The sequence below is a fragment of the Stegodyphus dumicola genome, chromosome 3 (genome assembly GCF_044657685.1).
Source record: "Stegodyphus dumicola isolate Sdum_Otavi_A_Nest chromosome 3, ASM4465768v1".
In the NCBI taxonomy this organism is placed as follows: domain Eukaryota; kingdom Metazoa; phylum Arthropoda; class Arachnida; order Araneae; family Eresidae; genus Stegodyphus; species Stegodyphus dumicola.
This window is the reverse complement of record NC_140770.1, coordinates 215,430,917-215,455,813: the sequence shown is the minus strand read 5'-3', so window position 1 is coordinate 215,455,813 and position 24,897 is coordinate 215,430,917. Positions and strand designations below refer to the sequence as shown.

General features: G+C 33.3%; 1 protein-coding gene across 4 annotated transcripts in view; it reads right to left on the bottom strand.

Annotated features, from left to right (window-relative positions):
* Nucleotides 1-17: 17 nt before the first annotated feature.
* LOC118181480 (Krueppel-like factor 7) overlaps nt 18-24,897 on the bottom strand; it is a 245,085-nt gene continuing 220,205 nt past the window's right edge. For all 4 annotated transcript variants that reach the window (XM_035350629.2, XM_035350628.2, XM_085813849.1 and 1 more), the window contains 2 exons: nt 5,469-5,829; nt 18-1,662 (listed from right to left, as the gene is read on the bottom strand). In XM_035350629.2, the coding sequence (XP_035206520.1) occupies nt 1,487-1,662; nt 5,469-5,829 (537 nt within the window). In that variant the 3' untranslated portion in view covers nt 18-1,486. The remainder of the gene's footprint in view (nt 1,663-5,468; nt 5,830-24,897) is intronic.

Genomic DNA, 24,897 nt, shown 5'->3' with positions numbered 1-24,897 from the left:
ATTCATTTTAAAAAAAATTCTTAGAAACAAATATATTTATTTTCAGAAATGCATTATATCTTTAAAGAAAACAATTTACATAATAAATCTTTGCCATGCATATGTCTTAAACAACTCTATAATAACTAATCTAGTAAGGCTTTCAATATCGAATTCGACTTTTACAAAAGTTTTTTTTACGACAAAAATTTGTGCCAGTAGCGTGCAAAAAACGCACCCAGGTCTAGATTTTTAAAAAAGACTGAGTACTTTTAAATGCGTCGTTTAAACCAAAATAGCTTTCAACTTCAATAATTCAAAAATGCAAATTATCATTACAAATCGTACCAAAATAGCAAATCACACGAACAGGAGTTGTACGCAGTAATAGTTTGCTTCAACACACATGAGTACTAATCAGCAAATTGCCCATCTACTGGTATCACACAGTCGTTTAACGCCATGTAGCTGATATTTTGCACGCTAAATGGCTCTCGATATCCTTCAAGCAGCAACAAGTAGTAAGCATTCAGAGAAGAGATCGAAGCACAGGCAGTAGTTATTTTAAAGCACAAGAAAGAGCCATTTGTAAAAGTACTTCAGAGAATGTTCATTTGCATTTAGAGAATACTAAGCATGTTAATATACTGAATGACACGCAGAATACTTGTTTTATTTCATTTGATTTTCATTAAACATTCAGCTTTTTTTTCTTTGTTTTTAATTTTTCTGACGAATGCAGTATTTACAAACGCACAACAAAATCAACGCGAGGAACACAGTTACGATTGACGATAGAATGAATGATTTTCCATATATATATATATATATATATATATACAGACGCTCAATGTAAATGAATTTGACAAAACTTAACGCTTTATTTCTTAGTTTATAATGCAACTAAGGCGTGATCGTGTCTCGTAAGCACCGACTAGTTGAGGCAAGGCGTTCTGACTTCGAATTCCAAAAAAACCGATGATGAAGTAAAGGTCCGTTTGAGCTCGTGCTATTTTCAAGCAGCCGAGTATTTTCACTGGTAATGGTCGATGTCATAGCCAACCCATTCCATCTGCAATAGGTGGTGTCGGTTTTCGGCTTCGTCGTCATAGTCCAGACACGCCCGAACGGCCGCCACGTGACTTTCCGACATATCTTTCGATGCAAAGGCAGTGACAAATATGAAAAATTACAAAAATAACGTGGGAATGTTCTCTCGACCAGCATCACTAAAATGAACACGTGAAGAAACCGAAGGGAAAAGCAAAAATGTTAGTTCTTAATCGATTACAGTCACGTGCCACCGATCATTCGAAGAGAATCACGTGACTGCCAATCGAGTGGCCATTTTCCTCCAGAAGTGTGTTCCAGGCCCGACGCCGAGCCCGGACTATGTCCGAAAAAGGGGATGAACCCATGCAAAACGGTCCTCGTATAAAAAATTGTTTTACAAAAAGCGTTCGTGTAAAAAGAAAGTAGGCAATGGACTAGGGCATTGGTCCAGCGGTCACTGATGCCGCTTCATGTGCAGCGCTAAGTGGTCGGAGCGAGAGAAGCAGCGGTCACAAAAACTGCACTTGAATGGCTTGGAGCCTGTGTGCTTCCGAAAATGGCGCGTCAACTCGTCCGATCGTGCAAAACGCCACTCACAGCCCTCCCATTGACACTTGTATGGTTTCTCACCTGTTAAAAAAAAAAAATCTACAATTAAATTAATTAAAATAAAAAATTCAGTTGGGAAGATTGCAAGAAACATTAGTATATATTAAATTCATTCTAAACAAACAATACGCAATAATATCAAGCTTCTGTTCACAAGATTACAGTCTCAATTTCATCTGTCAATTTTTAAATGGAATACACTCATGTTTTAATATCTAAATAAGTATTTGCTAATATAAACAAATAAGGCTTTGTTCTATACAAATACAGAAATTTTCTGCACATAAATCCAAGAACTAGAATTTTATTTCTATAATTATAGTGAGATCTGTTAGTAGAATTATAGAGGGATAAAGGTTACCACATCCTTATTTACTTGCAATAGACTCCTATTAAATATACTACGACAATGTTCTTAGGTCAGTGTCAGCCCATCTCCGGTATTTCTTAATTTGTTTTAGAAGACATCGTAAATAACCGCAAGCCCAAATCAGATGCAAAGTCAAATATTATATGAATAAGAACTAATTTTTTATAGCTTCGCTGTGTGTCTAATCATTTAACAAAGCATTTTTCATTTGTGATATTCATTTTTTAGTTTAATTACTGTATGACATCGAATTCAGGCCACAACAGGGTTTTTAAAACTGCATTATGATAAGAACAGCCATTCTCAAATTTAGTATGGTTTTAAACTGGGAAAATTATTTTATTACAGATACTGAAAAATAAATTTTTTTTATTTATTTAAATAGATTTTATTATAACAAGCTACCTATTTTACTGAGAATCTTCTTCAGATATACGATGTTTAAATATTCTCTTTGAACTTAAGCTGCACCCTAATTTTATGTCATAAAAATTGCAAATTCGAAGTAATACATTAATCACCATTAACATAATTAAATCATTCATTTATCTATTCACTTTTTATTAAGTTTCTATTGCTCAGTTTTACAAGGATTTCTGCACTTGTAGCTATTTGAGAAATTACTCTGTATTTAAAATTCCCTTTCGGATTTATGCATTATATTTTTAGCCCAGAACGGTTACTTCAAAATGGCATTTTGCGTCGAATCACTAAAGGCCTTGACGCAGTTTTCAAATTCTTGCTACCAAGTATTATCGCCCTGTATTATATTTAAAGAAATTAAATAATGAAAAAATCTGCATGAATGTTATGTATGTTTCTCGCAATGTGAAAAAAAATGGTACTTAGAGCCATCAAATTTTGAATAAGTAGCCCTCCACCCGAATATAGACACCTGGAAGACCGAATTTTAAATTTCGAATATGTTTTATTATCTATTTCAGACTTTTGTAAAATGTTTAAGAATTTTTGATTAGAAACCTCATGGATTTTAAAGCGAGCTGTGGCAACACTGTACGGAATAATTTATTTTTCTTCAGCACGTAAGACTGGCTATCGAAAATTTTACAGAAATGGTGTTTCTAAATATTTTTAGCCCAAATATTCTCAAAGGGTGTATGTGCATGTAAATGAATTAAAAAATCTGAAAGGTTTCAGATTTTATAATGCCCAAAGGGTCGTTTTTTAAATATTTTGTGTGCTACTTTTATTTCTTAAATATCATGTTCTTTGCACTTAAACCACATAAAATTTAACTCAACAGCAATATCACAAAATATTTATAAACAGCATACCTTTAAAATTTCCGACAGAGAGTCTCACGCATTGAAGATAAAAATGTTGTTATTGTCCCCCCCCCACCGTTCAGTGTTGCCATTGCTCACTTTGAAATCAATGAGTTTGTTAGTCAAAAAAAGTTTTATAAAATATGAAACAGATAATAAAACAAATTCAAGATTCAAAATTCGGGCGTTCAGGTGGAGGATTACGTTATTCAGAATTCGATGGCCCTAGGTATTGTCGTTTTTACCCAATGTAAGAAACATATATATATATTCACGCAGATTCTTCATTATTTAATTTATTTAAATATAATACAGGACTCTAATATTTGGTGGCAACAATTTAGAAAGTGATTCGCCATTCATAGTGAAACATCACAAAATGCCGTTTTGAGACTAATAGCCCTTCTGGGCTACTGCCCCTTTGGGCTAAAAAAAAATGCCCTTTTGGGCGTAATATAAAATCTGAAAGCTTTCATATTCTTTTTTTATTTTTTTATTATTTTTATTATTATACTAAAATTTAGCATTCAGACCTTAATGAAGCACTTTATTTTCTGCATAAAATAAGTACGACAATTTACAAAATATGATCCATGACAATTTACATTCAACTGCACTTCCCTGCAGTGTAAAGCCAAACACCACAATCAAGCACAGTAATGGTCCTTAACAGTAAAATAAACAACATTGGAATATCTGGCGTTCTCGGAGAAATACGAAAGCGCAAACTCTTTCAACTCAGTTTGAATCAGAGGCGCCAGCTAGCAGTTTATTACATTTACCAATTTTGGTACATAGAGCCAACTGAGATAATAACCGTGATATCAACAACTGCATGTGATCAACTAATGATTAGATATGTTTATCAAAAAGGTGTAGTGTAATTACCGTCAAACTACTTGCCACGAATCTCATTCCTGACCACAGCTGATTTACTGTCTCAATTAATAACTGAAAATGCATATCACGTAGCACAAACAGGCTTTCAGAAGACTAATACTCTTAATACAATAGCTTCCAATAATTGATGCCCATGTCATTTGCATAAACCTGCTGTATAGTCGATTTATTTATTAGATATTAACTTATTTACATCACATTTTATTTGCATTCTCTTATTCCTACCATACACATTAATTTTTTTTTTTTTTTTTTTTTTTTTTTGTTATACATATTAACTTACTTATTTTTCTTCATTTTTTAAATAAAATACCAAAATTTAGATTGAATATAAAATTTTATATAAGTAATATATTATTTTATTAGATTTAAAATTTAGACCGATTTATGAATTTCTTTCGTTAATGTCTGTAGTCTTTTACTTCCTTAGTACACAAAATGATTACAGTAAATACAGTTGTACATGAAATTTCGACCTCAAATGCAAAACAAAATATAATCACAAAAATAAAACTACAGTATATATAGATCACATTTAAAGAACATATTTAATAACCTAATAGCTCCACCTTTTTTTTAGTATAAAAATAATTTAAATGCATCCCAAACCTTCATAAAACTTTCATTCAGCATATATTGCAAAACAGATGATGAAATCTCTTACAGTAACGGCTACTGAAAATAAGCAGTATTCCTCATACTTAAATAACATAACGTTATTTTATTTATTAAGTTTTATACTGGTTACTGGTACTGAACATCATCAATCATCATGTTCTCTAAGACGACTATCTCCACAGAAAAACAAAATCGGTTGGAACTGTGGTTAATTGTCTTTGGTAGGTTTCACTCCATGTCGTTTAAATTTGCGTTATTTTTAAATTAAATTATGTCATCGCAAACAGGAAATACCTGCTTCAGGTGAGATAACTTTTTCTAGAAAATTTTATCAGAGATTTTGGCTTTTACTTTCAATATACATAGCCAAAAATCGCAAGATTCTGCTGCAGGGAAGGCTTGTAGTTGCCAAGAATATAGAAACGCTATAGTTGTTCATCCTGGCGATAGCTTTCCATTAAAAGGTCCTTCAAAAAAGTATCTCACTGTCAGCAAGTAAGTTTCGTATGCTTTGCTATAATTAATCCATCCAATTTAGTCCACAGCTAAGACCAGTAATATATTCATTCAATTTTGGCCTCATCCACTTCTCCACATTCGTTTCTGCTAAATCAGCTAATGGTTATCAGAAGAAAATGATGAACAAGTTTTACCTGTGTGCGTCCTCTGATGAGCCTTAAGGTGAGAGGATTTCGTGTAGACTTTCTTGCACCCACTGAATTGGCACTTGTGGATCCTCCGCTTACTTCCATCCAGGACATCATAGCGGGGCCGAGCATCCTTCACAGCGGCCATACGCCGGCTCTTCTCGAGGGGTTCTGCATCTAAATCTGATACAGACAGTCGGTCCTCACCACCACTGCTGTTACCACCGTCCGTCAGACTGCTAGCACTGCTTTCTAGGTCCTCGACAAACTTCGTCCCTTTCAGCGAGAAACGATCCCACGGGCTTGCATCTAGGCATTTGAAGGACTTTGGTTCTTCCTTCAAGTACCGTTCCATTTCCATAATCGTCTGGTAGGAATAAAAATTTGCATTTTAGTAACATTCAGATACAGCATATCAATTATATACACATATGTATGTGATATAAACTTAAAGAGACTGCTGCATGATTAGAAGGATGACACCCTTGCAACTTTCTTTTACCAAGACGCCTTATTATATGTATATACCGTATAAGCCATTATAACCAATATTGCTTATGCTCACATTATTTTGATTTCTATTTGTGCACTGCTCTCAGCAAGGGCAGAGGGATTAGCAAACTTCGAATTATATGTGTTATATAGAGAAGTAATAACGTTTACAGCATTTTTCCGTTTATAACAAAAATTTAGCCCTATGAATTTTTATATCTCTTTCAAATGGCGGGTTAGTAATATCAATCCAACATGCAAAGCATCGTTTAAAAAAAACTGCATTTGAATAAAAGATATTCTTTCACTAATTAACACACTTTTACTAGCTCACAAGAACACATATCTGATATTCAGTACATACTAATGAACTGAAAAAACAGGAACTTTATCGATCAAACTTAGTTAGTTAAATCAAATGAAAATATCCATCATTTGATTTAACTTTCTTGTGTTTACATCGATACTGGTTTTCTTGTTCATTAGCTCGATGCTACTTAATTTATTACTCTACTATTTCGATTTAATGAAGTTCCATTACCAGGGGTTTATTGTAATTCAAATTTTCATGTTTATTATATATAAAATAAGTCTATGTGAAAAATCTAACGTTAATTTATCTTTATTTTATTTTTATTTTACAACTTATTTAAAACTAATTAAACCATGATAAAGTGACACAAGACATCGGATATAACAAATTATTATTAGTGCCTGATATTTAAGGACATAACCACATTAACAGCGAAAAGGAACACGTAAAATCAACCATTTTCGTAACGTAATCGATATAGCACCCTCGAAGCTACTGATGCTTTAATACAACGCCCGAAATCCTCCCCAAAATGATCGGATTGGATCTGTCTGGTGTCTTAGTCTGATTATTATACGAGGGCTATCCAGAAAGTAGATTACGTTTTGGAATAAAAAAATAAACAAAGTATAGGAAACAAATTTTATTATATACAGATGAAAGCCACACTCAAATACTACTTTTCTACATAGTCACCATACAAATTAAGGCATTTATCGTAGCGATGTACGAGCTTGGAAATTCCTTCGTCGAAAAATTCGGCCGCCTGCGCCTTCAACCACTTCGTTACCTCTTCTTGCAGCTGTGCGTCGTCATCAAAACGCTGCATAGCCAGCCACTTCTTCATTGCTGGGAATAGGTGGAAGTCGCTCGGTGCCAGGTCGGGACTGTACGGCGGATGAGGAAACAACTCCCACTTAAAAGATTCAAGAACTTTACGAGTGACATTTGCCGTGTGGGGCCGGGCGTTGTCGTGAATCAACAAGATCTTAGAGCTCAACATTCCTCTGCGCTTGTTTTGAATTGCTCTTCTGAGTTTTTGGAGAGTTTGGCAATACCTTTGAGAGTTTATTGTAGTGCCTCTTTCCAGGAAGTCCACCAAAATTACACCTTTTCTGTCCCAAAAAACAGTCGCCATTATCTTCCTTGCCGACATTGTTTGCATGCATTTCTTGGGTTTTTGGGGAGAACTTGTGTGCCCCCACTGCATTGATTGCAATTTCGTTTCACAGTTCACATGTTTCACCCATGTTTCGTCACCAGTAACGATGCGATCGAGTAAAGAGTCACCATCCTTATGGTAAGCGTCCAAAAAGTTCAACGCTGCAGCCATTCGCTGATTTTTGTGGTCCTCTGTCAAGATTTTTGGAATCCATCTTGCACAAAACTTGTGGTAACCAAGCTTTTCGCTGATGATTTCGTGCAACAAACTTCGCGAAATTTGTGGAAAACTCAAAGAAAGTTCCGTTATTGTGAAATTTCGATTTTCACGGACTTTAGCATCGACTTTTTCGAGAAGTTCGGCGGTCACTATGCTGGGTCTCCCACTTCGATCTTCGTCGTGAACATTGGTTCGGCCATTTTGAAATCTTATGACCCACTGACGCACTCCACCTTCAGTGATAATGTTGTCCCCATACACTTCACGAAGCTGCCGATAGATTTCTATCGGTTTACAGTTTTTTGCAGTCAGAAACCTTATTACTGAGCGCACCTCGCAGCTCGCGGGATTTTCAATTAACGCAGACATTTCAAACCGTCACAGTATCTGAACGGAGCACAGCACGAACCTCTCACTAGCACGGCTAGATGTAGACTGAGCTGCGCAACGCTCTGACCCCAAGATGGCCGCGCTAGCCCCGCCCCTAGCGGACACAGACGGAAACGTAATCTACTTCCTGGATGGCCCTCATATAAGCTGGGCTGTATAGTCAGGAATTAAAAATATCTGTTTCTCTCGTTCACATTGAAAACATACATGAAAAAAATTGCTGTATACTGAAGTAGATACTGTTAACAATCGCTTATAACTGAAAAGCATTAATAATTCATTAGTAAGTTTAAGTAAGTTTCTGTTAGGGTATTAATGCACACAAATGAAAAATAAAGCACTTCCTCTCAACTTCTCTTAACCATCTAACGAGATATGTGTAAGGAAATAAGCGCAAAAGGGCAGTGGCCCGGATGCTGAGCCGTTTCAAGTATCATTCTCAGGGTTCCCTATTATCCCTTCTATGTCGTATATTCATTAAAAAACAATAGGATCAGAAGACTCACCGATCCTTCCGGAAGTTTCGACTTTCAAAAAGTAGAATATAACTCTCATTAGCGCAGCTTTAAAACCATGTATACCGGTAAGAAGGGGGGGGAAAAAATCTGAAAGCTTTCAGATTTTATATTACGCCCAAAATAATGTTTTTTTTTTTTTTTTTTTTTTTTTTTAACGTTTTGTGCGTTACCTTTATTTATTAAATATCATGTTTTTCACACGTAAATCGTAAACTTCAACAGCAATATCATAAAATATTTAAAAGAGCATATCTTTAGAATTTCCGATACACAGTCTCGCGTGCTGGAGATAAAAATGTTCCCCTCCCCCTTCTCCTCAGTACAGTGTCGCCATTGCTCGCTTGGAAATCGTCGAGTTTCTTAATCAAAAACTCATAAATGCTTTACAAAATATAAAATAGATAATAAAACAAATTCCAAATTTGGGCTTCCAGATGCCCATATTCAAGTGGACGTACGTCATTCAAAATTTGATGGCACTAGGTACTGTTGTTTTATCACAATGCGAAAAACATACATAAATTTATGCAGATTATTCATTATTTAATTTCTTTAAATATAATACTGGGCCCTTATATTTGGGGAAACAATTTAAAAAGTGATTCGCCGTTTATAGTGAATCAACGCAAAATGCCAAAACGAAATTAATGGCCCTTCTGGGCTAATTCCCTCTTTGGGCTAAAAAAGGGAAATTCTTTTTGGAAAAGTGCATGATAACTCTCTATTTAATTATGCGTATGTTTACCATATTGTTTATGTGTAGCAGTCTTTACATTTATCATATTGTGTTATGTCCCAAAGTGAAGGTGCCAGAAAGTATTTTCGGCCCACCAGCCGCCGAGTAGTAAAGTTGCCGAACACTGGTAGTTCGGTCCGAGGTTCAAAATCATGCGAACAAGTTGGCTGCCTGGGCGTTTTCGTAAAACGTATAAAATGTGTAAAATGTATACGAGCTAGTTTACCTTAGAAAGTCCTCCATGAAGGCATCGCCTCTTTTAGGCAGATAGCCTTCGGGGCTTTGCCATAATCACATAACCCAAAAATTATTGGAGTTTTATTTGTTTTATCATATTATATTTATAATTATTAATATATTCATAAGCTTGTAAATAATAACATAAATTTATTTATTGTTATTTTAGTGTTACACTGTTTTTTCCAGAACCCTTTTTTGGGGGTGTGGAAGAAGTATGATATATACATGGGAAATAAGGAAAGAAAAAATTACATTATTCTCTTGGGTTTCTAGCAAAGAATTAAAAATCTTCAGTTTACAAATTCTGGCATGAAAAATGAGTCGGGGAACTTCAAAAAATAATTACACTCACAAACAGACAGAAAATGCCTTGTTTTCATTTAACGTTTCTCTCTTATCGATCCACTAAGATAAAATTAATTTCATCTACTTATTTTTTTCTTTCATTTTCACTCATCAACCATTTCTAGCGAAACACGACAGACTCTTTTCTCACACATGTACACTCTCCTGAAATCCTCCCAAGATAAAACAACTCTCTTTCTTTCATCATTCAATGAACGGAAAAATAAACATTTCTCTTACTAAATATATATCAGAAGATATCTTATCCAGAGGTCAAATCTGATAAAGTTACAGGTCAGGAAATACTGTTAAGTTAGAATGAATTAAAGTGACCAAACCTTTTCGAAAGTAAAACGACGCAACACTATTTCGGAGGGTGAAAAAGCGAAAAAACACCACTTTGTTTGAAGCTTGTTATTTTAAACAATTAATATGCTTGAGAAGCATTTGTTAAATTGCTCACGTCTTTACACTAAAGCCACTCAAATAGATCTTATGCTTACTAATAATTTCGGTGCTCAGTGAAAGTGGTGGCCCTGGAGAACGCGACAATCAGTGATATTACAGACCAATACTTATTTATTTATATTCTCAAAAATACACAGAAAAATACATTTTCAGATGTATTTGCAATAAGAATTTTCATAGTGTTTATTATAAATATATACGCTGCATTTATGAGATTGTTTCCATTAAAAGGAGTAAGTTCTTAAAAGCAGGTTTAAAAGAAACATGATTGGTCTAATTACCAGAAAAGTCTCTTTCCATTTTAGTTTTAACTCATCTTATCTCTTCACTTCAGTTTCCATAACCGCTTTTATTTTTTCAGGTACTTCATAAAATAAGTAAAAAATACGAAGACGGTTAATTCATCGAAATAAATATATTTCACTGCATAATATATCATATAATTATTTATCGTAAAAATACTATTTTTCTGAAGTTCTTTTCCACACGTTCACATCCTGCTATACTTCCGAACCGTAATCCATTTAAAATCTTTCAGACGATTTAATTTCATTCTCCATTCTCCTAGAGCGAAATACTGCTGGAAAAGAAATCCAGAAATTCTTTCATAAATCAGTCTTATTGAGGACCTTGCAAGTTCCCTAAAACGTATACCTAGAAAGCAAAATTATTTTGTTATTTAATGTATTTTTGATTCCACAAAAGCATTTTCACGACCGTAATGGAGCGGCAGTAACAAAATCTATAACAAACGTATTTACAAAATCCTTATCAAACATATTTACAAAATCCATGTCAAATATATTTACAAAATTCGAAACTATATACAGAACGTCATTTTCGGAGCGGATGCTGAAATGCAACACTGCACTGAAATGCAAGATTGTCCGGCATAATTCGCCATGTCTAGTCACATTAGAATAACGCTATTTTTGAAACATTTTTAGACGAAAGATGACTCCCCCCCAACGTACAATTTTTATCATTTAAAAAAACTGTGCTTTTTTATATATATCATATTTCATTTACGTAAGCTTAAGAGCATTAGAGAAAGATTTACGTTTTTATTTTATTTACTGCGTCAGACATATGGTAGCTGTACTTACTCCAATTCACTTGAAATATAACTAAGAAATATAGCTGTTTCTTCCCCCCCCCATTACTTAACAAAAGCGAATCATGAAATTTTAAGAGAAAATGCACCAATAATTTAGCAATTAGTATCTTTATATTCCAAATAGTTTTTTGGAGATGAGTTACTTAAGCATATGGCAGCCTTATTTGCTATAGAAGTTTTTAAAAAATGCATTTTTAGCGAACTCTCAAATTTATACATGGTTTATTAGCATAAAGAAGATTTTACATGTATTTCAAGCACTGACAATAGATATCTCATCGTAAATTAGGGATTAAATGATACGAAGCAATGGTAATCACTAGTCAGTAATAATTAAATGACACGAAGCAGTGGCAAATCAATAAGGTTTAAAAAAAATGAAATGCATTTGGAATTTGCATCCTTCATGTAATATTCATTCTCTTGAAAAAAATAAACCATATAGTCAATAGAAATCATTCGGTAACACGGTAATACGTAAAACATGTGAGATTCAATTTAAATATGTAACTCTTATAATTTATAGTCGTATAAACTAATATATATGATATTCGATCCTATATATATAAAAAAGCGAAGAATTATCTGAAGCATACTCAAACTAAGATCCTTCTTAACTCGATGACGATACGAATCGTTTATACATATTGTTCTTTCAGTATTATCCTCTCATTCCACTTTCATTCTAAACCTAGTTTTTACGACGTGAATAACATAATTATAAAAGGATTGTACATTATTTATAATCCGTAATAATACTATAATTTTGCAATATTACTATATTATTACTAATATTACTATATTGCACAATCGTTGTATATGGCCGGTGCAACAGAGGCGACAGTAATTAGGGTCGACAAAGAATGTAGAAAAGATGTGGGCAGGCCGTATATGCCAGGGCCTTGTTGGCCTAGGCGGTTACCAAAACCTGGCATCATTCCTTCCATTATCTTGCAATTATTACGCCCAACCATCTTTGCTCCGACGTCAAAGTCTTTTGCAGGATTGCTTCGGTGCCTCTTGTAAGCAAAAAAGCGGCAACGTATTACTAACCATATTGCAGCTTCATTCTTTGCTGTGCACTGCTATGGAACCCCGCCGACATGAAACCCTTGTCCTCAAGGTTTAAAAAACGTAATATCAGGGTATAAAACGTATCGTTGTATATCTATAATGTTTACGTGAAATATAAAAATTTACAGATCTTCATAAACAGATAATGTAATAAAATTAAGACGACATTAGTAAAAATAAAATGATATTTCTATATTTTCTAGCACTAGTACAAATTTAATTATAACTAATTAAAATGTGGGGAGGAGAAACAAAACGCGTAGGTCATAAAATAACTACAAGCCATATATATAAATTACAAAATAAATAGAAAAAACATCTGTGATTTAGGTATATAACACAAATAAATGTTTAGTCCTTGGCTCTATTCGAAAATTCACCACACCATTCTCAATTCAGTCCTTAGTCTACTTTCCTAAACCTCGTATTGTATTAACTACGAAGTTACTTTATTATTCATGGACAGATGGCGCCACTAAAACTTGCTCATTCAGTCAATAGATGGCACCACTGACATTATTTCTTTTTTGAATTTTTGCATGGTTGCAGAGCAAATGTAAAAATGCGAATGGAATACAATTACTGTAGTCACGCGTGCATGCAGAGATTCTTCACTCGTTATACATTTGATCAAGCATATACACGTGATTAATGAGAAAGACTTATTTCATTTTAAACTTCCATTACTGAACAATAATAAAGCCTTAAAATATTTCTTTCATGAAACTTATCTATAAGAGATTTCCGGTATTTTGCCGTCGGTGCCATTTTTGTGAGTCCTTAACTTTGCTGATCGGTGCCTGCCCTAAATTCTACAAGTTTTGCCGCCCTTAAATTCCATTATCCAGTGCCTCTCCTAAATCTAAAAATTTTGCTGCTCGGTGCTTTTTTTAAATTCTAAAAATTTCTTTGGAATTCTATCAACCAACTACAGGGCTTGTGCGGCTCTGTAATTTTTAAGGAACCCGATGGTCTCCAAAACTCAAAGTTCTGCAAGTATTCCAATCTAAAATTTTATACTATTTTAAGAAATGGCTTGTTTCTTCTGTATTCATTAATCTACGGAATTATTACAAATTATAATTTAGATGTAATAAATCTATGGAATCTAATAAACCCAAGGAATTATTATAGTTATCAAAATATGAATTAGTCTGACCCGTTGTTGTAATACGCAAAACAAATCTTCTCCCCCCCCAAAAAAAAAGATTTAATTGGGAGATCGATGTAATGATACACATGAGCTTATTCATTAGAGCTGTCTCAATTTAAATTACAATAAAAGAAATTCCCTGAACACTTTAATTAAAAAAAAAACTTTTAAAATCTCGCTGATTAAAACTATGGTCGTAAATCGCTCAAGTCTGAAGAAGTTATAAGGTATTTTTTCCGCCTTCTTAGCATGCTTTCGTGGTGTAGTGGTCAGCACGCTCGACGTCCATTTGTGAGGTCCGTGGTTCGAGTTGCGGCGAGGGCATTGCTAATATTTCAAATCTCCTTCTTCGCTTAAAATGATTATTGCTTAACCAATCCTTTTGCCTGGCCCAGGGCCGGATTAAGATCATCAGAGGCCCTAAGCACTGAAAAGATTTTGGTGCACTCCCCCTCGCCACACGCATCTTTATCCCAGTTTTTCCTTCATTTCCTCTTTCTCTCGGTTTTGGTTTAGTTGCACCATATATTGCATCGTAAAACCGGCAATTGGAAATTTTCTGGGGCTCCCTTTTCTGAATACCTAAGGTTTTTTTTTTTTTTTTTTTTTTTTTTTTTTTTATGTGTTTGTGTGTGTGTGGTTGCCCCCCTTTCCTTGTTATTCTAAGCACGTGCTTATATTGCTTATTGCTTAAACCGGTCCTTTTTCCTGACATCACTCTTTACACTTACGCGTTTTTCTGTTCAAGAAGTACTTTTTGTACCATCTGGAAAATGAATGTCATGGTCAGCATGTTAATAAATGTCTCATAATCTGCCCTAAATAATCATATAATAATAACAACAGTAAAAAAAATCTGAAAGGTTTCAGATTTTAAAGGTCCATAGGGGCGTTTTTTTAACATTTTATGTGTTACATTTATTTATTAAATATCACGTTCTTCGCACTTAAACCATAAAATTCCGTTCAACAGCAATATCGCAAAATAGTTTTAAATTGAGCCTATCTTTAGAATTTCGGATACAGAAGCTGGCGCGCTGGAGATAAAAATTTGTTTTTTTTTTTTGTACAACGTTGCCATTGCTCGCTTTGAAATCCTTGAGTTTGTTAATCAAAAATTCGTTAAAGTTTTACGAAATATGAAATCGATAATAAAACAAATTCCAAATTTGGGCTTTCACGTGCCCATACTTGTAGGAGGATTACGTCATTCAAAATTCGATAGCTCTATGTACCGTTGTTTTATCACAATGCGAGAAATATACATACATTTATGCAGATTTTTCGTTATTTAATTTCTTCAATATAATGCAGGACTCTAACATTTGGTGGCAACAGTTTGAAAAGTGAAACGGACATTTATAACGAACCAACGCAAAATGGCAGAACGAAAACAATAGTCCTTCAGGGACAAAGCCCCTTTGGACTAATAATAATACAATACATTCACAGAATTTTCATGCAATATATTTTAAATACAGATAACAATTTAATATAATCAGGGGGTTATGTGCTTGTGTTGTATTTTTAAAATAAATTAAGCAATTATTCAAATGTCAGGCTAAAGTTAAGTATATTTAATAGTAAAAATACTTCTTATTAAGAATATTGTTTCATAAGAATAAATTGAATTTAATTAAAAAAATTAAATTTAAATACAAATTTAATTAAATATTCTTTGCGCCATTGCTGCAAGGAATGAAATTCAAATTTAAACAATTTTTTTACAAATACATATAAAAGTAAAAAAGCAAATTTAAATCCTAAAAAAAGGAAAAAAGCCAAAATAATTTTTAAAAAAATGTGCAAACATATAAAAGATTTAATACTCGAACTAATCTACAATATCATTTAAATTCAGAAGCATGAGCAAATCAAGTGTAAAATCAATCCATGAAAATAAATTTACTAATTTAATAAATTAAAATAAAATTAAACATTTTTTTTAAAAAAAATGCATATGTGAATGACCGTTGTGTAGGCAGGAGACAGACTTATCAAGGGCAAGTTGCCTCCAAACCTAACTCTCCAATCATTCGACGTATAATATATTGTTATTTATGAATCAATGTTGTTTACATAACTTGTAACATGCATAAACAAGGTTTATTAACTTTTACTTTTGATAACCATAAATTGATATACTTCATAAATAAGGTGTAAATTATATATGGTTGTAAAATGTACACATTGTTTAATTAAAGACAAGCCATGTGATTTTGAAAAGTCTAAATAAAATAGAAATAAAACTTTGTAGTCTTAAATCTAAGTACGGTCTTTGCATCAGGACAAATGGATGGCTGTTGTACAGTTGTTTAGCTTAGCAACGAGCTTCAGCTTAATTTACAAATTTTTATTTTCAGAATTCGGTACATAAATATTACAATTTATAATCATAATTTTACAAATCGTACAACAGATCCCTTTCATATGTTCATGAAATATTTACAAAAACTCTCTCTTTTTATGTGATTTAATGAACTTATATGACATCAGGAACATGAAGTGATTTAAAACTATTTGGCAATGAGTTGCATTCTGGAAGGACGCTGCAGTTAATTCACATTTGTTCTTACAATAATTGCTACTAAAACATTAACTGCCTGGATAATTTACACGCTTTCCTGTTTTATTATTAAGCCTTTCTGATAAGAACAACGATAAATTCTGGGTTGGAGTCCCACCGCGGGGGCAGACGAAAGAGAATAAAGCTGTGGTCTGGCGAGCATGACGTAATGGAAATTACGCAAGTGGTTCCAGAAGAGTCCATATAAGGAGCCAGGGGAAACAGGGTCATTGTGAATGATCGGAGACGCTATTCATTTTTCAATGGGTCATCCGTTGCATAAGAATGAAGCTTCTGAATCACGGTTTGAAATGTAATTCTTACTCACATGCTTAATCCAAAAATTGCCTCTTTGATGTTCTTTCCAGAGTATTTCCAAATAGTGACGTAGTAAATGATTTGTTTATCATGCGAGTTAGAATTTGAACGCGGCTAGAATTTGAACGCGGCTGTGAGCGCGTTTAGAGGTGGTGTTTTTATTTAATTTTCGTAAATCAGCAGTAGATTATTTTGGGCATTTACTGTTGTGTTTGTTCTCAAAATATAAGTATTGTAATAAATGCAATAGTTTGTATAATTAAATCTTGTTCCAGAGATTACATTTTCACCGTTCAATGTCTCAATGTTTCCAAGCTGACTGATATACTTTCTTCCCATGAAAACTAAAAATTAACAAAAAAATAAAAAATATATTAGTTGCGTAAAAACTGAAATAATACTTAAAGAAACTTGCATTTATTATTTCGAAAATAGAACTTTTAACAAGCAAACAGCACTAACTACTTATAATCGCATTCTTTGGTTCGGGGGGATGAAAAACATTAACTAGCAACTGCTTTAAAAAATTATCAGATTCTAATTGAATATCAAAACTGTCACTGAAAGGACATTTTATTTTCATCCTGTTTGAACTTCGTTCAGTCGTAAAGTTTTCCTTTAAAAAATATCCCGTTAAAGACTCCGAATCTCATAATTCATTTTAGTTCGACTAAACTCTCCCTTTTCCATTTGAAATGGATAATATATTTGGCTCAATTTCTTTGTGGCAGAAACAAGACTTTATTCTTGATTCTAATAAATTCTACTTTTATTTTACTTAAAATCATCGGAGAATTTTTTGTTTTCGTAAACTATCGAAATTGAATTTAGAAGAATTCCTTCACTTGTAAGAATTATAGCTTCTCTATTGCTTAACACTTAATAGCTAATTTTATGAAGAGTAGATAATTTAACATTTCAAATAATATTTCATAGTCTTCCATCAGCAAATACCTTCTTTTAAAATACAACCGAGTTTCAACTCTCGGAAAATGAATTTAATAGGATTTAGGATCTTTAAAAATTTCTTCATTATTATCGGATTCAGAGGACAGATCTCTGGATTTATTTTATCTAATATAATTTGGGAGTAAAAGAGCTTTAAATATTCTTGACGAAAGATTTTTTTAGAAAAAAATAATAGTCGCCAATTCTCAATATCAAAGCCTAAAACATTCTCCTCTTAAAATGGTTATTTCACATGGCTTCTTTTCTCGATCTTCTAAACGTAACTATCGAAACATTCTTTTCGCTTCAGTGGAGAAGAGATGGATAGTTTCATTCTGCTTGCTCCGGGTACTGTTTACAATACGTAATTGCCATAAATATTATTTAGTATATCAAGTTGATTTGCACGCATTTAATACAGTAATTGTATTGAAAATTATAATACTTTAAGAATAATGAAAGCCAGAAAAGGAATGAGCTATCAAAATTATCGCAGGATCACAGAAAATGCTTTTGCGATACTTGTGCTGTACAATATCCATCGGTACCTATTTATGGATATTTCTGGCTCTTGTTTGTTTAACTCGGTTTCCAGAAAACAATGTGTGTACAAAACACTTACCTCACATTTCTTCTCCCGGGATTCCCGCAGTCTACTTGTGAATCTCTCAAACTGTCGTAAAATCATACTCTAACACATTTATTGAACGAAAAATAATTTGCGATGTATATCTAGACACTATCAATAACGTCGCCCAACAGAGACAGCAGTTAGCAACAGGTACAGGTAGAAGCTAGGCCAGTAGTGCCACAGGTAATTGAGGTATTGCTGAACCTAGCTAACTGTTAAACTCCCCCCACACAAATATTTTGAGGAAGAACACCCCGGGGAAGGGGGTCCAAGGATCTCCTGCCCCTCTTTTTTTATCATCAACCCGTTGAGAGGAGTTTCTGAGATAACTGATGTCTGGTATTAATAGTGTACACAAATCATACTGAGAAAAGACTGTCCTTGAAAAGTTCAACAACTGACGCTTCCGAAAGTCTTAAAAGTACGAATAAATGTTCTTTCTAAGGCAGAAGGTGTAATAAGCAAGTCTTTGGAGATCCCATCATCAGCATTGCGAATAGTTACTGACTACCGTACCAAAGGGTCCGGGTTCGAATCCCAGAGAATGGATGTTTGTAAATGTATAGTGTCTATGTGGCATGGAGCACTCTAAATATGCGGCGAGCCGAAAGTCCTCTCGAAAGGTTGGTAATAAGGAAAGAGGGGTGGGAGACCCTCGGACCCGTCCTTTCAGGGTGCTCTCCATCAAAATTGTGGGTGGAATCGAGCAAAGTCGTACCGTCATCTGTATGGTACTCAAAGCTCTTGCCACCCAGGGCCTCATTTGAGGCTCTAAGCTATTTGAAATATGGGAACCTTTATAAGTCTGCTTTACTATATTTTAATACTATATTTATACTATATTTTAAATTTTGGGGGGCCCCCAAGAAAATGGGGGCCCTAAACTATGGCTTGTGTAGCTTATACGTAAATCCTGTACTTTTGCCAACGACAGGCGCAATCTTGCGCTTCTTTCCACGATGAATTTCGTGAGCGTGTTCTGATGTTTCTGTCAGACAAGTGAAACAGGACACAGCAACGTTATCAATAATAAATTAAATTTTATCCAAGAAATATTTAACAAGGGAAAAATTAAATACCATTTTTATTGGAAACAGTAAAACATTAAAAGAAACAGTTCCTTTACATGCAGTTTAATATAGAATTGCCGGTTTGGCTTTTACTTATAACTCGAGTAAAGACGAAACGCTTTCGTATTTACGTATTTTTCTCAATTATTGTTCATTGAACGGGAGTTGGTTTGTTCCCCTTGAAAAGTCAACTAATTTCCGATCAATGACAATGATTACATGTTTTAATTTTTCCTTTTACAATTGAAATTTTATTCTTCATGATGATTTAACTCCAGTCCCCGTTAAAACATTATTAACATTTTGCTTTCAAATTACTTCAAAACATCTTTCAAAATATAACTTACCAGTATGGATTCACACTTTTAAAATAATTCTACTTTAATTAAACTTAGGAGATAATATAATCAATTAATCAATACTGTTTAGGAAATAAATTAATATATATATATATATACATAGCAGTGACAGCATGTATTCAATATGTTCTATATTTCTGCTTGACATATAAGTGGAAAAAATTGGTCGCAGATACATACTTTAAAAAGAAATGAAAGACAAAGTGAAATGTCAGGCAATTTATATAGAGTTAGCTTAAATTATTCTAGTTTACTTTCATGCCTGATTGTATATGCTCCCTTCGCAAGTAAGTTGGTTTCTAACCAAAACGGGAACTTTTGTTCAAAATTGAAAAGATTAAATTTTAAAAAATTACTGACTTATTTGAGAATAGTATACGAAGAGAACACAAAATAAATTGCTTATAAAAAACTTTCCGGAAATGAAAAATAACCGCACAACATAAACCGAATGCTAAGCAATAAACATATCTAAGATTAGAAATACATTATGCCATATTTTGATGGACTACTTTTTAAAAACTTTTTATTGTGTGGATGAAGAGCTATTGTATATGATAATTTAAGACGATACGATACCAGTTGGAACCGGTTAGCCAGATTGCAAAGATATCTAGGAAGACACTTGTTCAAATAAAGGACATGGTCCGCAATGGGAAAGAAAACTGATAAAAAAAAAAATTTAACATCAATCAACTCTGCAGTCCGGCGCCGGAAGTGACCGACGAAAATAGGAACGACAATCCAGTAAGCGGGTATTTGGCAGCGAGCCTTCACTCTTCTTTACCTCTTCCATCCTTTTACGAAAGGGGAGCGTAATCAAACTGCAAAATCTATATTCTGATACGTAAAAAATCAGTTTTTGAATAGTGTAGACTGAAGGTTATGCAAACCTTTTTAAATGGGCTGTTTTAATCTCCACCATAATTTATACGCGACCTTCCTTCCCAAATAAGCTTAAAAAATATAATGTAATATTTTGCTTGATTTCATTGACACGTTTTACTTGTTGCTGACCTCTATAATTTATTAAAAAGTAGTCTTCACAGTGACTTCTTCATTAGGTCAAAATATCGTAACTAAAATTTTCATTTTTAAGCTCCCAATTTTTGTAATTGGTTTTCAACATGGCCAATGGTGGGAAAACACTGCCATTCATAATATAGTGTTGCAAAGGAATCAAAGCTCTTAAAGTCTGTCAATTATGTCGAATTGTCTTGCTTCAGCAATGATTAGAACTGTAAGAAAGACGACGACAAAAATTTCAAAGAGGCGGCTTGTGAAATAGCCAAAAGTCGGTCTTGCTTTGCAGTTGATAATACTGACAGCTCAAAACTTAATCTAATTTGATCTGATTAATGTTTGGTTAGAAGTGTAGTTAGTGTTTTCAGCCCCCGGTTGCTAACAAACCTTGAAGCTTTAGCGCCGTCTCCTCTTTGTCAAAATGCAATGGGAAGCTGAACGAAAATTTTATGGATGGTGCGCCCATGGCATGGAGGTAGGAAGTAAGAAGGAGTCGCCCTAAACAAGTTTCTCCGTACCCTGCTCTGAAGCACCGGCGATCCCTACGTGGTGACCAAAACATTGGGTCATTTACCATTGAGTTCTATGGGATTTGACGCGTTCGGGTGTAAATATTTTGTAATTACGTCGCAAATATACATATAAATGTATATATTTTCTTTTTCTACAACACTTCAGAGTCCTAAGTATGTGAAAACAACATATTTTTAAACAACATTTCATTCTGAACGGAATTAAATGCTATACTTTTCACAGGACAGTTTTCTCAGAATGGTTTAATTTGAATGAAATATTTTCACAAGTTTTCGTTAATTACATTAGGAAAAAAAATTAAGGTAATTCGATTTCATTCGGTTAAGGTACAAAAATTAAGATCAAAGTTTGTTGTATTATTAATATTAAAATTATGCATTATTTCTTTTCTATTTATAGAGCTTCTTCCTAAAATACTTTCTTAAATATGACATGATTTTTTGGCTTCTTTTAAATCGAAAAATGTAAGTCAATTTATAATTAATGCTCTATTCGGTTCATTTTAAATTAGAGAATTACTAGAAATTCGCGAAATACTTTAAATAAGTATTTCGCTAATTCCTAATAATTAAATAGGTATTAAATAGTATTTGACTTTCTCTGAACATTTCTGAAAGAGAATAAAATAAGTTTTTTTAAAAGTATTATTTAAAACTTGTAACTGAGTTATTATAAAATGTAAAGGGAATAATTCTTTTAATTATACTTATCAGATTTTTTTTACCCTTCATTTCAACAATACATATTCCAAAACTCTTTATTGCGTTCTTAAGTGCGCATCTCATAGCATTTGCTTTACAATACCTTTTAAGAGATTGCTTTCCAATACGAACAGTTCTTGCTTAAATAGTTTTATAACGTATTTGTCAACAGGATTTCAATTTATGTTTACAATTCAATATTAAGGTTATTATATATTTAGATAACATTTATAATCATTACAAATTAGATACATTTAATCATTAGATTTCTTCACAGTACTTTCACAGTTGTTTATAAGTGAATAAATTCTTCATTTCAAATACATTTATAAATAATTTAATGAATATTTAAGTATTTTCTCAAAGGCAGATACATGCTTTTTGCAAGCACATGCATAAATACCCATACATATTTCCTATTTATCATTTCCGGCATGTGCAAATCTTTAATTTCTGTGCATTCACTATATTTTTCGTGTAAAGTAATTTACATTAATTTAGCATACACCCGAAAGTTTTAGATAAAAAATATATATGAATATAATTTGAATGAAAATTATAAGTATTATTTTTAATACCCACTCAAAGGTCAGTTTTTCTTCAAAATTCCTCCACGATGGCATCTCTCTCTTTAGGCAGATAGCCCTTGCATGCGTTACTCTATTTAATAAAAACTTAATCTGACCTATGTGCCTAATTACAAATATTTTAACATACATTATTTTATATTTACATTTAGCCATCAAGTTTCAAACTTTTCAAATCTTCTAGAAAATAAATTTTGGCAGATCTCTTTTAGCAATTTTCTTAAAATCTATATTTTTGTAGTGCAACAGCTTAGAATTTTATAAAACAAATTCATAATCAAAATCGCTGTTGTTAGTTATCGAAAAATAACCAAGATGTGATTTTTGCGTAAATGTCAGTAAACTATACAAATTGCTATTATCCATCACACTATGAATGTTTCTTTCATTCGAGAGTGTCCCTTTTTCGATTTCTATGGAACTGTCGCGTGTCGAAATACTATCAGAATCTTGTCAAGCGAGCTTCTGAATGTAAACAAATAACACCCAGTCTGGTGACCCAAGCTTCAAAGCAGTGCTTCACTTCTAGCGCGGAATGGCCCCTCCTCCCTTTCCTACATCCATGGCCCATGGAGGTAGGAAGTAAGATGGAGTGGCTCTAAACAGGTTTCTCCCGTACCCTGCTCTGAAGCACTGGCGATCCCTACGTGGTGACCAAAACATTGGGTCATTTACCATTGAGTTCAATGTTTTTGGACGCGATCGGATGTAAATATTTTGTAATTACGTCGTAAATATACATATAAATGTATATATTTTCTTTTTCTACAACACTTCAAAGTCCTAAGTATATGGAAACAACATATTTTTAAACAACATTTCATTCTGAACGGAATTAAGTGCTATACTTTTCACAGAACAGTTTTTTCAGAATGGTTTAATTTGAATGAAATATTTTCACAAGTTTTCGTTAATTATATTAGAACACCTTTCTTACCTCCATGGGTGTGCCTGGGGGCAGATGTCCTCCACTGCCCCCTTAACTATGTAAAGGTGGAAGGAAGGAATTCCTTCTAACGTGAGCTATGCCACTGACTGTACCGCTCTTCAGTGTTTTCTGAAAGTATCTGTCAAAGTGTTATGCAATGAAAGGTCAACGAATATGAATTTCTATACATATTCTGTACGTCATTCAATTTAGAAATTTTTCAATAAATATACGCAATGAAGGAAAAGAATATTCTGTTTCTTCCACAAGAACAGCTTTCGCCTGAAAGTTGAAATTTTTCTTGACATTTGTAAAAACCTAGGTCTCAATAACTTGCAGAGCGTTCTATTAAATACTGCAGAAGAATGCATAACAATTTCGCTGTGTCTCCATTGCACGTAGAAGCTTCTAACCAAGCGTTTCCGACATGTTTACTCATCAGGAACAATTTGAAATAATAGTCATGTCAAGGGGATTATCAAATAAAAATATTCTGTTTATCAGATGCGAAAGTCCTTTTGCTACATTTCATAATTTCGAGGGGACGACAGAAACAATATACGAAATATAAATTATGCTATATTTTAAACGTTTGTGGGGGCCGGGGGGATTAGAAATAAAGCATGAAATTAAACACGAGGAAAAATGTATAGCTATCATAATATTCTTAGTCATATACAACACGGGCAGATTTCAGATTAAAATTGTCAATGATGCTCTAAGTCATTCATTGGAAGACTTTTAGCAGGCTTTCGAACTAAGATATACTGAACTGAATGATAGGGGAATGATATGTGTGTGGGGGGGGGAACGCTTGAGAGAGTGAATAATTTTGCAAAGCGGGTGGGTTGATTCAATGCAGGTGTGCAAAAGAATGTTATTCGTTGTTTCCAAAAAAAGGAAGATATAATTTGGGGTAAGAATGTACTGAAATAAGGAGTCAGATGTTTTCTCTCTCTGCAGTCATTTGAAGCCATGATTTTCAAGCTGTGGTCGAAGGGGAAAAAAACGGACGTTTCATGTCATCTGACAATGAAAATTTTTAAGTTCATAAAGTATAGCATTTCTTTTAAATAAGTAGCATTTAAGTACAAGTTAAAATCTAATTTTCATAAAATCATCTTTACCTTATTTTTAAATTTATTATTTTTATATCTGGCGTATAATGCGCACCCGTCAATGTCTCTTATTTTGTGCATTAAAAGTGCACGTTATACGCAGAATATACGGTCACTTAAAAATCTTAAAAATAATACATGGAAGTTTTTAAACAAAACCAAAAAAGATTTAATCTAATTTCTCTTTTCGAAGACAATATTTAGGTAACGAATGTTATAATATAAAATATACAATTTTCTATTGGATATAATTTAAAAAAAAAAAAAAGAGTTATATATATTTTTCCCCCTCGAGGGTGGTGGGGGTGAGAGAGAAAAGAAGAAAATATATTTAGGAAAACCGTTAGCTCGCTCGACAAATTCTGTTTTTAGTTTTTAAAACTTCCCTGCGTCACATCTTGCAATAACTTTGTAACTTCGCGTTT